Source organism: Callithrix jacchus, chromosome X, assembly GCF_049354715.1.
Source record: "Callithrix jacchus isolate 240 chromosome X, calJac240_pri, whole genome shotgun sequence".
Lineage (NCBI taxonomy): Eukaryota > Metazoa > Chordata > Mammalia > Primates > Cebidae > Callithrix > Callithrix jacchus.
Window position 1 is genome coordinate 48,871,718 of NC_133524.1, and position 14,448 is coordinate 48,886,165.

At 39.2% G+C, this 14,448-nt stretch overlaps 1 protein-coding gene across 10 annotated transcripts in view; it reads right to left on the minus strand.

Annotated features, from left to right (window-relative positions):
• Window positions 1–1,926: 1,926 nt before the first annotated feature.
• The window catches only part of ZNF182 (zinc finger protein 182), a 30,351-nt gene continuing 17,829 nt past the window's right edge, over window positions 1,927–14,448 (minus strand). For 6 of the 10 annotated variants that reach the window (XM_008989222.5, XM_054250785.2, XM_008989225.5 and 3 more), the window contains exons 4-6: window positions 10,396–10,522; window positions 10,059–10,148; window positions 1,927–4,881 (exon numbers count right to left, since the gene is read on the minus strand). In XM_008989222.5, the coding sequence (XP_008987470.1) occupies window positions 3,251–4,881; window positions 10,059–10,148; window positions 10,396–10,522 (1,848 nt within the window). In that variant the 3' untranslated portion in view covers window positions 1,927–3,250. The remainder of the gene's footprint in view (window positions 4,882–10,058; window positions 10,149–10,395; window positions 10,523–14,448) is intronic. The other 4 variants (XM_035288282.3, XM_035288283.3, XM_054250787.2 and 1 more) reach the window with 1 other exon arrangement.

Below are 14,448 nucleotides of genomic sequence, written 5' to 3' on the forward strand. Positions count from 1 at the left end.
TCCTCTTTGTGCAGAAACCCCAGTGATCACCACCCACTTCCACCCAACTCCCCATTACCACCAACACAAGGTCATGCATCAATGAGACCCCAAGACCCTATTAACATCTGACACCACAGATCCCCATCACCCCCATAGTGCACCCCATTCCAGCACAGTCTTCCTACCTTGACTGCCCAGCATTCTTGCCCTCTTCACTCATTAGCACCATGCCATGCTTTGCCACTTGCCTGCACTGCTCTTCACCCAACCCCATTTACCACTGTCATTCACACTGTGCCTCATATCACTCCCAATTTCCTCCACTCTGTCTACTCACTACCACTCTACTCCCTCCAACACTACTCATGTTTACTTACACTCAACTGTTTCTTCTCCAGTAACTCACTCCACTGGATATTTCTCCCATTTCACCCTACTCTTCCCTGTTCACCACCCTTCTGCCCCTCTTTGCTCCATTCACTCCCCAACACTTTGCCCTCCGTTACTCTCCTCTCTCTCTTCCTCCAATCCCAGTCCTTTTATTCACACGCTGATGTTCATCTCCATCCCTTCCCCTGTCGGTACTTCACTCACCTCCATTCACCCACATGTGGCCCATCAGCTTGCCATTTGTGTCCCAGAAAGCAGGAGTCCAAGATCCACCTCAAATGGTGAGATCTGACCCTCACTCTCACCACACTACAGGATGGCCTTCAATGGACCTGAAAGCCTAGGAAGATTCTGTATAAGTAGAAAGGCAAAACAGCTTTATTTCCAGTGCCCTTGGGCATCTTTCAAGCAGACTGCACCAGGAGCAAGCCAGTCTGCCCCACATTTCCTCTCCCTGTAAAGGCACTGTATGTAGCATGTTTACCTTACATAGTTCCTAAAGTGAGCCCATGGTTTGTTTCCTTGCAGGATTACTCAAGGAAAAAAGAAGGCCCAGAAGGGCACAGGGAGGGTCTCAGGTCTAGCTCCCCACCTGTTTTGATAAATCCAAACATTGCCCATCCCTAGTTTTTCATAGCTTAAGTTGTCCAGTTCCAGCAAAGAGATAGCCCAAGTGCAAAGCCACAGAAGCATGTGGGCCACAAATACAGTAATTCACAAGTAGGACTTCTTGTTCTGAAGCAAACATCCTACTATGTGGTCTTTGGCTATGTCCATTTAGACCATCACTCTCAACCTGTCTCTCACCTTGGAAAATACCATCAGCACTAGTGTGACCTTAGAGGACCAAGTCATTCAACCTCTCTATGGATTCGTGTTTTGTGGCACTTGTAAAAAGTGTTTGTATGATGTAATAAAAATCATTTTGTTAAGATATGGAAAGACATCAGCGGGCTTTAGTACAGTATTTCACAGATGTCACTGTGCATACTAAATAAGAAATATGGGGGCCGGGCAAAGTGGCTCACACCTGTAATCCCAGCACTTTGGGAGGCTACGGCAGGTGGATCACTTGAGGTCAGAAGTTCAAGACCAGCCTAGCCAATATGAAACCCTGCCTCTACTAAAAATACAAAATTTAGCTGGGCATGGTGGTGCACACCTGTAGTCCCAGCTGCTCGGAAGCCTGAGGCAGGAGAATTGCTTGAACCCAGGAGGTGGAGGTGGCAGTGAGCCGAGACTGCGCCACTGCACTCCAGCCTGGGGAACAGAATGAGACTCTGTCTCAAAAAAAAAAAAAAAGAAATATGTTCCAGTCTCAATTACTTTAGTTACCTAATGTGGTCCCACCTGACCTGAGAATCACTTTATTTGGCAACCTCAAAAAAATAATGCCTACGTGCCTCTGGAAATGATTGAATATCTGTTGTTCTATCTGCTTGGTTATTCAATTTAATCACTAAAAAATAAACACTACATCAAGCATATCTATATTAAATGTTATAAAATCCTGTACCTAGACTGTGACTTTACTATAGCAGTAATAGAACAAAATAGCTTTTTAAATGTTTTATTTTTTGTAAAGGTGGTACATCCACATAGTACAAAGTACATCCACATTTTCAAAAGCTATGAAAGGATATAGCTGTCTCCCTTTCAATTCCATACCCCCAGCCACCACTGCTCCTTCCTCTCCCTAGGTAATCAGGGTTACCAGGTTCTCGTGTCTCTTTCCAGAGATAACTTATACATTCACAATCAATTATGTACTTACCATTTTTCTCCTTTTTATATACAAATGGCAGAATATTATACTCACTGTCCTGAACCCTGTTTTTCCTACCTAATAATGTAACCTGAAGGTTATTCCACATCACTACATAAATGGTATCCAAGTTCTCCTTATTTATTCATTTTTGTCTACCTAGGAGTATGCTGTATGAATATACCACAATTTAGGGACCCAGAACCCTGGTGGTGTCATTTAGACAGCTTTCAATGGTTTTTCACAAACAATGCATTAATGAATATTTCTGTATGTTCATCGTTTTCTACATATGTGAGTATATACATTCCTAGAAGTGGAATTGCTGGCCCAAAAAACAAATGCATTTGTGGTTTTGATTACTTTTGAATCATTCCTCTTTGAATGAGAAGTTTTTCCTGGACTTGCTATTTGCTGGAGGTTCATGTGGGAAAAGAAACCAGGGCCACATTCTAAGCAGATCAGTTTTTTTTTTTTTGACAACTGAGATTTTTTCTCCCCACATCTGTTAGTTCTTTCCAACTTCACTTCTCCCAAGTCAGTAAATAGGGGCAGCTATAGAGCTCTTCACAAGGAAAAGTCCCTTCTCTTCCCCCAGCACCCCCATAACTATTGCTCCCATCAGTAGACTACCTGCTGCAAATATGGCTTGTCTGAGTGACTCCTTCTCAAGGCCCCAGCCTGTTTCTCCTCAGATCCCAAATGGTCTAGGAAACATCCTACCTCCTACGTGCCCATGCACTGTTACCACTGTTGTATCTACGGTTCTGCACCTTGGGATATATTCTGAACCTCAGCCAAGAGTCCTTACCAGTGCTGTCTCGCATCTGCAGCCTTGAGCACGCTTGCTCTGAAATCTCCTGCACCAGCGCTTCGTTTCCTCTGCCTGTGGCAGCCCTTTCATCAGGGTTGCAGCTGCCTCCTAATTTTGTCAGATATAGAGATTACACTTCTGCTTTTTCTCCTGTAGCTTTTGGGTAATGACTGAGATGAAAAGAAGAAAGGCTGACTTTACCCTCATATTTAAACCAGAAGTCAGAACATACTTTTAAAATGTGAATTAAATTGACACAACTTTCCGTTAGTGTCCATAATAGACACTGTTGATTAACTCTAATGTGCCGTGAACTTTGACTTCCGAGCGTGGCCTCTTCCATGGGCTTTCTTTCCTGTATGGGTTCGCTGATGTACAATAAGATTTGATTTTTGGGTAAAGGCTTTCCCACATTCTGTACATTTATAGGGCTTCTCTCCAGTATGAGTTCTTTGATGTACAGTGAATGTCGACTTTTCTCGGAAGGCTTTGCCACACTCAGTGCATGCATAGGGTTTCTCTCCTGTGTGCGTTCTCTGATGTATTATGAGCTGTGACTTCTGGCTAAAAGCTTTCCAACATACAGGACATTCATAGGGTTTCTCCCCTGTATGAATTCTCTGATGTATAATGAGCTTTGACTTTTCTCTGAAGGCTTTGCCACATTCATTACATTTATAGGGTTTTTCTTCTGTATGAGTTCTTTGATGTATGATGAGATATGATTTCTGTGAAAATGCTTTTTCGCATTCATTGCACTCATAAGGTTTCTCTCCTGTATGACCTCTCTGATGTAGCATGAGGTAGGACTTCTGAGAGAAGGCTTTCTCACATTCATTACATTCAAAGGGTTTCTCTCCTGAATGAGTTCTTTGATGTACACCAAGGTTTGACTTTTGCGTGAAGGTTTTCCCACACACATCACATTCATAGGGTTTCTCTCCTGTATGAGTTCTTTGATGTACAATAAGGGTTGACTTCTCATTGAAAGACTTCCCACATTCAGTACATTTATGAGGTTTCTCTCCCGTATGGGTTCTCTGGTGTATAATGAGAGTTGACTTATCACTGAACGTTTTCTTACACTCATTACATTCATGGGGTTTCTTTCCTGTATGGGTACTATGATGTATAATTAGATCAAGCTTCTGGATGAAAGATTCTCCACATTTAGTGCATTCATAGGTTTTCTCTCCTGTGTGGGTTTTCTGATGGACAATGAGGTTGGACTTCTGAGTGAACGCTTTTCCACATTCATTACATTCATAAGGTTTTTCTCCTGTGTGAGTCCTGTAATGTATGATGACCGTTGACTTTTCTCTGAAGGCTTTTCCACATTCGGGACACTCAAAGGGTCTTTCTCCTGTATGAGTTCGCAAGTGTATAATGAGCTGAGATTTTTGGCTAAAGGCTTTCCCACATTCGGTACATCCAAAAGGTTTCTCTCCCGTATGAGTTCTCCAATGTACAATGAGGTGTGACTTCTTGCTGAAGGTTTTCCTACATGCAGTACATTCAAAAGGTTTCTCTCCATTTTTAATTCTCTGATGTAGACTAAGGCCTTTCTTTCGCCTAAGGCCTTTCCCACACTCTCTATAGCCATAGGGCTTCACTCCAGGATTTGTTTTCTCATACTCAGTATGAAAGAATAATTTCGCACATCCATTATCATATTTATTTTCTGCAGAACTTCTACTAAATAAGTCTAAATTATCTACCATATTATTTCCAAATGATTCATGTTTATCGGGTCTTTGTATTGAAGCAACAAGGTTTGTACTCAGATGAAGTATGTTTCCAAACTCATGACAGTCACGACCACTCTCGGTGGTAATTGTTTTCTTGTCAGAAAATCCAGCTTGCATCAGCAGACATTTACCTTGGTCATCCTGATGTTGCCTCTCAATCTGTTCATTAACTTGACAGATTTCTAGAAAGAAGTATAATAAACCACCTTTATGCTTTGACATTATGGAAAGGATCTTCTTTAGAATAATTCTGCTATATGAAAGCTGATACTATCATCTCATTTTTTCAGAGTTCCCAGAGAGAGAGTTTTTTACTGAACTCAAACCTGCTGGTTTTTTTGTTACCAAGAACAATCTTACCCTGATAACTCAGTCTTTCTTACCTCTATTTATACATCATACCTGACTTCCATCAACTCTGGGAAATGTATACCCTTAATCTTCAGTTATCATATAAACTCTCTTTTTTAAGAGATAGAATCTCAGCTCTGTTGCCAGGCTGGAGTTTAGGGGCAAAATCACAGCTAACTGCAGCCTCGACCTCCTGAGCTCAAGCAATCCTCCCACCTCAGCCTCCTGAGTAGCTGGGACTGTAAGCATGAGCCACCACACCTTGCTAATTTTTTAATTTTTTTGTAGAGACAAGGTCTCACTATGTTGCCCAGGCTGGTCTCAAATTCCTGGTCTCAAGCAAAATTCCTGCCTCAGCCTCCCAAAGTGCTGAGATTACAGGCATGAGCCACCACACCTGGCCAGTATCATATGAAGTCTTAACTGTACCTGAATTACAGAATTTCCATCTACGTGGAAATATAACAGCATGATTCCCAGACTCATGTCTTATAATAGTAACACTGAATCCACATTCTCAATGAATGAAAGAAAAATCTAGAATGATTAGGATGACAAAAACAAAAAGCTAAAAGTATTTGCCCAATCTGGATTCACCTGTGTATCCATCAGAGCTTGCATTCACAGTTCTTCAATACCACCTTCTCTGCTCCTGTCTATACTATTCCCACTAAAAACTCTGCCTATTTTGAACTCCAAACCCATCCCCATGTTCCATCACTCACATAGCCCTGTCTTCCATATTTTGCTATATTCAGAATCTAGTTAACTTTAAAGAGGCAGGTCAGTCTTTTCTAAAAAGCTTACTCTGATCATCCTATATAACTTCAATATTTATTAACTTCTGAAGTAGTCAGTCATCTGTATCACTCATTTAAACAGTGAAAATTGCAAAGCTTTGCCTTTAATTTCATTTCATCAATTCCAGGCAGCACATTATTTCACAACATTTTAACATTTCTGAATCCAGATGCACCTTACAATCAATGTCATAGGTTAACTAGTGGCAATTTTTCTTTCTTAGTGGTATGTCTTTAAATCTGTGGTATCTTGAAGTCAGGAAAATATGGCAAGTATTTTTTGCACATATGGTGAATTTTTAATCATTTTTTATAGTTTACTTTTCCCCAAATTTTTATATGAAAATTTTCAAGCATAGAAAAAGTTGAAAGAAGAATATAATAACTACTCATATTACCACTTAGATTCAATAGTGTCAACATTTTGCTATAGTGATACTGAATTTTAACATGGATTATGCAGCTGTGGTTTTTCTTCCTGTGACTTCCTTTCTTTGGCTAGTTAAGCATTAGTTCTTAGCCAGAGATGAACAACAAAATCACATGAAGACTTTTTTACAAAATGCTCTCCATGGGACCCAAGCTCCACCAAACATCTGCTGAATCTGAACCGTCTTAGGTAGTAAGAAGTAGTATGGCCCAGGAGAAAATCCTGGCTCAACCTTTCACTTGGTCAGTGACCTCAGGCAAGGGATCTAATCTATTTGAATGTGACTTCCCCCCCCACAAAGAAATTCTAACAGTGCCCACCCAAATGGGTGTTGAGAGAATTAAATTACTTATAACAGGGCTTGCATGGTACACAGGAAGTGCTTTAAATTGTTTACTACTATTACTACTACTACTATTATGATTTTTAAGAATCACTACATTACCATAAAGAGTATCTTTATATATTTAATATGTTCTAGAATAGTAAATGAAAAATGGTGAATGGTGAATAAAACTGTGCATACACTGTTACCTGAGGCAGAAAACAGGGAAAAACTGGGTGATAGTGGAGGTGATTTTGAGCCACAGGAGAGGGAAGCTGAAGGGTTTTTTAAGTAGGGGGAGGGTATGTTGGGGGAGTGGTATGAGTTTCATCACTTTGCTTCTTTTATAGCAAAGAATGAGATGAGATCACTTTCTAAAAGAGAGGGAAAAACAAATTGGAGTGGAGGTTTGAGGGAAGCAATAAGCTGTTATAAGACATGGAATCAAACCTAAGTGTCCATCAAAGAATATCAATGGATAAAGAAAATGTCGTCTATTTATACAATGGAATACTGTTCAACCATAAAAAGGAATTTAATACTGTCATTTGCAACTAAATGGATAAGCCTGGATGACATTATGTTAAGTGAAATAAGCCAGGCACAAAAAGACAAATACTGTATGATCTCACTCATATGTGGGAGCTAAAAGAGTTGATCTCATAGAAGTAGAGAGCAGAATAGTGACCAGACACTGGGAAGTAAAGAGGGGAGGAGAGGATAGGGAAAGGTTGGTAAATGGGTACAAAGATACAGTTAGGTAGGAGGAATAAGTTTCAGTATTACATTGCACAGCAGGGTGTCTGTAGTTAACAATAATATACTATATGTTTTGAAATAGCTAAAAGATTTTGAATGTTCTCACCACAAAGAAACAAATGTTTGACATGATGAATATACTAATTTGATTATGACACACTGTATGCATGTATCAAAACATCACACTATACTCTATAAATATGTATAATTATGTGTCAACTAAAAATAAAACTTAATAAAATTTTTAAAAAACTGTGCATAGTAGGAAATGAATAAATATATACTCATATAGGCTCATGTTGTAAAAAATGATGGGAGAAGGAAGGAAGCTACCAAAGACTCAGGAGTTAACTTGAGGGAGTTTCCACTGGCCAAAGATGGGACAGTGTCATGTGCAATACGGATAATAAGACAATGGACTAAAACATAGAAATGTATACATCCATAAGTCCACAAATGATTCACAAAAAAGATTGGTCACCTTTGGATGATGCTACAAAATCAATTCATTACTTTGAAAACTAGTAAATAAATGGAAAAGCTCAATCACTGAGCCTGTCTTTTCTGTATAATATGCAACTCATGATAGCCAAGTAATAGATGAGATGCAATTTCTCTTTATAGAATTATTCCAGCTAATCAACAAAGAAGGAATAATAGAATATCACCATTTTACAATCACAAATGAATTAAAGGATTTAAGCAGTAATCACCAAACCTGAATCTGATCCAGCCTCTAAGTCAACTAACAAGAAACATAGAGAATTATGTTAAATTCTGCCATGAGGTATTTAACGGCAAAATCCAGAATGTGGAAAACAAAATGACAAATGACCCTTTTCATAGAATGACAAATTTACTTAAAAAAGAAATATTAGGGGAAAAAAAGAGGGAGGGAGGGGAAGCATCTATAGACTGTAAGCGGCAAGAATCTTGAGTAGCCAAGAGCACATCCAGCAGCAGATCCTGATTTCTAAATACCATTCCCCCTAATAGAAATCAGACATTCTTGGAGAAGTTACTGATTCCAGGTCTGAAAAAGAGTATATACAAGGTAAATCTGGAATATACATTTGTGCTCGAAAGTGAAGGACTGCTCAAAGAATGATAGGAATATGTCAAAAGGACAGAGGAGCTAGCCAGAAGAGACTCCTACTAGCCAAATTGAAGACAATTTGAACATAAAAGTGAATAATGATTGTAATGGATAAGATATTAAAAAAATAAAAATTGACCTTCTTAGGCCAGGTGTGGTGGCTCACACCTGTAATTCCAGCACTTTGGGAGGCCAAGGTGGGCAGATCACCTGAGGTCAGGAGTTCGAGACCAGCCTAGCCAACATGGTGAAACCCCATCTTTACTAAAAATACAAAAATAAGCCAGCATAGTGGCACATGTCTGTAGTCCCAGCTACTCGGGAGACTGAGGCAGGAGAATCACTTGAACCTGGGAGGCAGAGGTTGCAGTGAGCCAAGATCGTGCCACTGTACTCCAGCCTGGGAGACAGAGCGAGACTGTCTCAAAAAAAAAAAAAAAAAAAAAAAATCAACCATCTTGGTAATAACTGATTCAGGCAAGAATCATCAGTGAATGTTAAAACCATTGGGTAAAAGTTTTTGAGAAACAGGGTATTCACACAGTTTGGCAGGTCCTCAAAATGTTAAACATATAGTTCCTTTTATACCACATGGTATAATTCCAATCCTATGTACCTACCCAAAAGAAATAAAAACATATATCACCACAAAAACTTGTACATGAATGTTCACAGCCCATTATCCATAATAACCAAAAAGTAGAAACAAGCAAAATGTCCATCAATTGATAAACAGACAAACAAAATGTGTTCTATCCTAACAATGGAACTTTATTCCTCCATAAAAACGAATGAAGTACTGATACGCAGAACAACATGGATGAACCTTGAAAACATGCCAAGTGAAAGAAACTAGACATAAAAGGCCATATTTTGCCTGACTCCATGTAAATAAAATGTCCAGAATAGGCAAAACCATAGAGACAAAATAGATCAGTCGTTGCCAGGGAGTGAGGGGAAGAGGGAAGAGAGAGTGACTGCTAGGGAGTAGGGGTTTCTTTTCAGTGTGATGAATACCTTCTAGAATTAGGTAGTGGTGATGGCTGCAGAACTCCGTGAATATACTAAAAACTACTGAATTGTATACTTTAAAAGGGTGAATTTATTGATATGTGAATCATATCTCAATAAAGCTACTTTTAAAAACTAGATAACCAAGATGTTTTAGAAAAGCAAATCTAACAAATATGTAAACTGAACAAGAAGACTGGACTCAGGTTGTTCAACCTCGAATTAGAGCATTAGAGTCCAGGCTTGTGACTAATGTGGGCCTGGCCTCAGATAAGTCAGTGACAGGTGAGAGTCATGAAAGTGGCAGGGCCAGGGGGTCATGGCATTTAAAAGACACTTTCCTATGGTACAAAAGAATTGTGTAGAAACTTGAAGGTAAGCACCAACTTAAGGAGAGTGATCTGGTGTATGGGGGACAGAGGGAGTGTCGGTGTTGTGTCTGAGATGTTCATGTCCCTGTCCTCCAACAGTGCCAAGGGCCAGAACCTTTTCCAAAGATACTCCTGAAAGCCCTGTCGGAGAGCCTCACCTCTGACTAATAGGGTGGAACTTCATGTCCCCAGAGCCTGGGTCAAAATTCCACATACCTGGAAAGCTCCAAAATGGAATTTTTTCTTCTACCGGGCATTCTTCTACCTCCAACTTGAGGATGAGGTCTGGTTTGGTAACCTGCTGCCCTGTTGATGAGAAATGACAGTGATGCTTCCTTGGCTTTCACAGCCTCTGAGACAGAAGAAGTTACATTTTGGGGGTAACACAAGGAATCTATTGCTTGACATAATGGTAAAGTCAAATCATTTAACCTGCGTTTTGAGCTCACAAACACTTTTTCAGGAGACAAAAGGGGGAAACAGAGAAAGGAAATACCCTCCATTGGAAGTAGTAATCATAAATAGCAAGATTGCCTAAGGAAGCCACTCTTACCCACAAAGACCAAGTTGCTGTAGGTCTCCAGCATCACATCTCTGTACAGGGTCCTCTGCAGTGGGTTCAGGTACTGCCACTCCTCCTGGGTGAAAGCCACAGCCACATCTTCAAATGTTACTAGCCCCTGTAATGGTACATTCCTTTTATTTTAACATGCTGACCACTAGGTGATGAGGGTAAAATGCAGGGGAACTTCTGGTTGGCTTCCTGGTTTATCATGATGACTCAATACTAGATGTCTACTTCATATCAAGTTAGTGATATACTTTGTGGGAGAATCACAAATCATGGCAAAAAAATCCTATTTTATTAAGAGAATATTTGAGACAATGTCATATCAGCACAAGCATAGACAAACAGTCCAGTGGAACTAAAAAGAAAATCTAAACATGTGTAGACACCTGATTTATGACAAAGTTGGCATGGTAAAGCAGTAGAGAGAAGATGACCTTTTCAATAAATGTGGATGGGTTATTAGGTATCTATATGGGGAAAAATGAAATTTAACCCCTCTAGCCATACATAAAAATCAGCTACAGGTAAATTGCAAATCTAATGTGAGAGGTAAACAATAAAGTTTCTATAAAATAATATAGGAAAATGTTTTCATAAGCTTTGGAATAGGGAAGGAATTCTATAACAAAACATGACAAGCACTCCTCATAAAGGAAAATACTTGTAAGTGTTATAAGATCAAAAGTACTAAAATGAAAAGGCAAGCCACAGATGGGGAGATTACTGGCAATATTCATGAGGGATAAAGGTACTGTATCTAGAATATATAAAACAACCCCTTCAAATCAATAAGAAACACACACAAAAGAATGGATAAGAGAAGTGAATAGGTACTTCACTAAAAAGGAAAACCAAATGATCTATGAACATAAGGTAATGTACTCAACCCCATTAGCAAGCAGGTAAGTGAAAAATGCCACATTGAAACACCACTATGCACCCACAAGAAAGGTTATAATTAAACAGAATAAAATAACATAATATTATGTTGAAATGAGAACTCTCACACGCCATTAGCAGGAATGTAAACTGGTATAATCGTTTTGGCAACAGTTTGGATTATTTACAAAGGTTAATGGTTTGCATACACCATGACCCAGCAATTCTACTCCTAGGTACACATCTTAGAGAAAACCATGCACATGTGCTCTAGAAAACAAGTATAGGGATGTTCATAGCAGCACTATTTCTAATATTAAATCACAGATAAAACCCAAATGTCCATCAACAGTAGAACAGGTAAACTGTGGCACAGTCATTCAATGGAATGTTGTACAGTAATGAAAATGAATGAATTGCATATTGTGAAGTAGGTTCACCCTGTACTCAAAAAATATGGAAGAAACTCTTTTTAACCTTGAGTTAGACAAGTATTTCTTAGATGTGACAGCAAAATTCAGAGATTAAAAAGATACAGAATGGAAGAAAATATCTGCCAATCAAATATCTGGCAAGTAACTTGCATTGAGAACATATATATATAAAACTTCAAAGTTAAAACGAAGTGGGCCAAAGAGATATTTCACCACGGAAGATAAACAGATGGCAAATAAGCACATAAAAAGATGCTCAACATCATTAGCCATGAGGGAACTGTAAATTAAAACCACAATGAGATACTACTACACACCTATTAGAATGGGGAAAAAACTGACAATACTAAGTGCTGGTGAGGATATAGAGCAACTGTACCTCTCCTGTCATAGGCAGGAATACAAAATGGCATACAACCACTTTGGAAAACAATATTCCAATTGTTTATGAAGTTAAGCAAATACTACCATATAACCCTGCAATCCCACTCCCACATTTATTTACCTCAGTGAAACACAAACTTATATAAACTCAAAAGCCTGTACATGAACATTTATATAGCAGCGACATTTTTAATCACCAAAACCTAGAAACATATCAAATGCTTTCCAACCATGGATAAGCAACCTGAAATTCTCCATACAATGTAATACCACTTGGCAATAAAAATGAGAGAACTAATGATTTATGCAGCAACATGGATGAACCTCAAATGTATTATGCTAAGTGAAAGAAGCCAGACTCAAAAGGCTGCATACTGTATGATTAAATTTATGGGAAATGCAAAAAACTAAATGCCAAGACTAAAAAATATATATTTTCCTTGTCAACAATACTACTTCCCTGGTCAGCAATACTGTACATTTTGTCACATTTCAATGTGCTGGGAGGGTGACATGAAGGTGAACAACAGAAGCTTCATGGCTGGGACCCTCTGAGACCTTACCCTATGCATCACTCCCTTTGGTTGGTTCTACTTGTATCCTTTTGCTATAATAAAACTATAATCATAAGTATGTACTTTTCTGAGTTCTATGAGTCATTCTACCAAATTATTAAACCTGTGTATACTGAGAACCCTTGAGTTGAATCAAGTGTGGAACAGGAAGTGGCACCACTCACCATCACCTCTAGTGACCCACTAGCAAAATTTTTGCTTCCTGTTCCTGCAACATTATGTTCTGCCAGCCTATAGGTCTTAGCTCCATACAGAAGAATGCTGCCACCACAAGACACAACAATGATTCCATTAAACTGGAAGTTCAGATTGAAACCTGGCCACTTTGGGCTCCTCCTACCTGTGAGTCAACAGGCTACAAAGGGAGTAACAGTGTTGGCTGGGGTGATGACCCATACTATCAAGATGAAATCAGTCTACTACTCCACAACAGAGGTAAGGAAGAGTATGTGTGGAATACAGGAGCTCTGTTAGGGCGTCTCTTAGTGTTACCATGCCCTGTGATTAAGGTCAGTGGGAAACTACAACAATCAAATCCAGGGAGGACTACAAATGGCCCAGACTCTTCAGGAACGAAGGTTTGGGTCACTCTACTGGGTAAAAAAAACCACAACCCACTGAGGTGCTTGCTGAAGGCAAGGGGAAATACAGAATGGGCAGTAGAAGAAGGTAGTTATCAATATCAGCTATGACCACATGACCAATTGAAGAAATGAGGACTGTAATTGTCATGAGTATTTCCTCCTTATTTTGTTAAAAATATGTTTGTGCATGTTTACACCTGTACTAAGAAAATATCTTCATTTTATTTCCTTTTTCCTTTGCCATGTGACATAAGATTTACTGACTTCATAACAGCACTTAAGTGTTGTTAACTTTATGTATGGCATTTAGGTTAAGAATTAGTGCACTTCCAGTCCTATGAAGGATAGCTGTATTATGTTAGCATAACATAATACAAATAAATCTTCACATAAAGACAAATAAGATTTATTTGTGATTTCAGATGTGTATACTTTCAAGTTGACAAGGGATAGACTCACAATGGTTAATACTGAGTGTCAACTTAATTGGATTGAAGGATGCAAAGTATCATTCCTAGGTATGTCTGAGAGGGTGTTGCAGGGGAGATTAACGTTTGAGTCAATGGACTAGGAGAGGCAGACCCACCCTCAGTCAGGGTGGGTACCATCTAATCAGCTGCCAGGGCAACTAGAATAAAGCAGGTAGAAGAAGGTGAGGGGAGCTGGCTTGCTGAGTCTTCCAGCCTCATCTTTCTCCCATGCTGGATGGTTCCTGCCCTCAAATATCAGATTCCAAGTTCTTCAGCTTTTGGACTCTTAGACTTACACCAGTGGTTTGCCAGGCCCTTTGGCTGCAGACTGAAGGCTGCACTGTCACCTTCCTACTTTTGAGGTTTTGGGACTTGGACTGGCTTCCGTGCTCCTCAGCTTGCAGAAAACCTACTGTGAGACTTTACCTTGTGATTGTGAGTCAATACTCAATAATATCCCCCTCATACATTCATCTATCCTATTAATTCTGTCCCTCTAGAGAACCTTGACTAATACAGAAGTCATTGCAACATAATATACATAACGATTATAAAATGAAACAACGTGTCAGAGTTTAGACCAAACATACCAGCCAAATCAAATGACTAAGATTCCCAGGATTCTGTATGAACTCAAAATATGTATATATGTGTGTGTGGTGTTCATGTGTACACACATATATATAGGCATACAGATGTAGATATATAT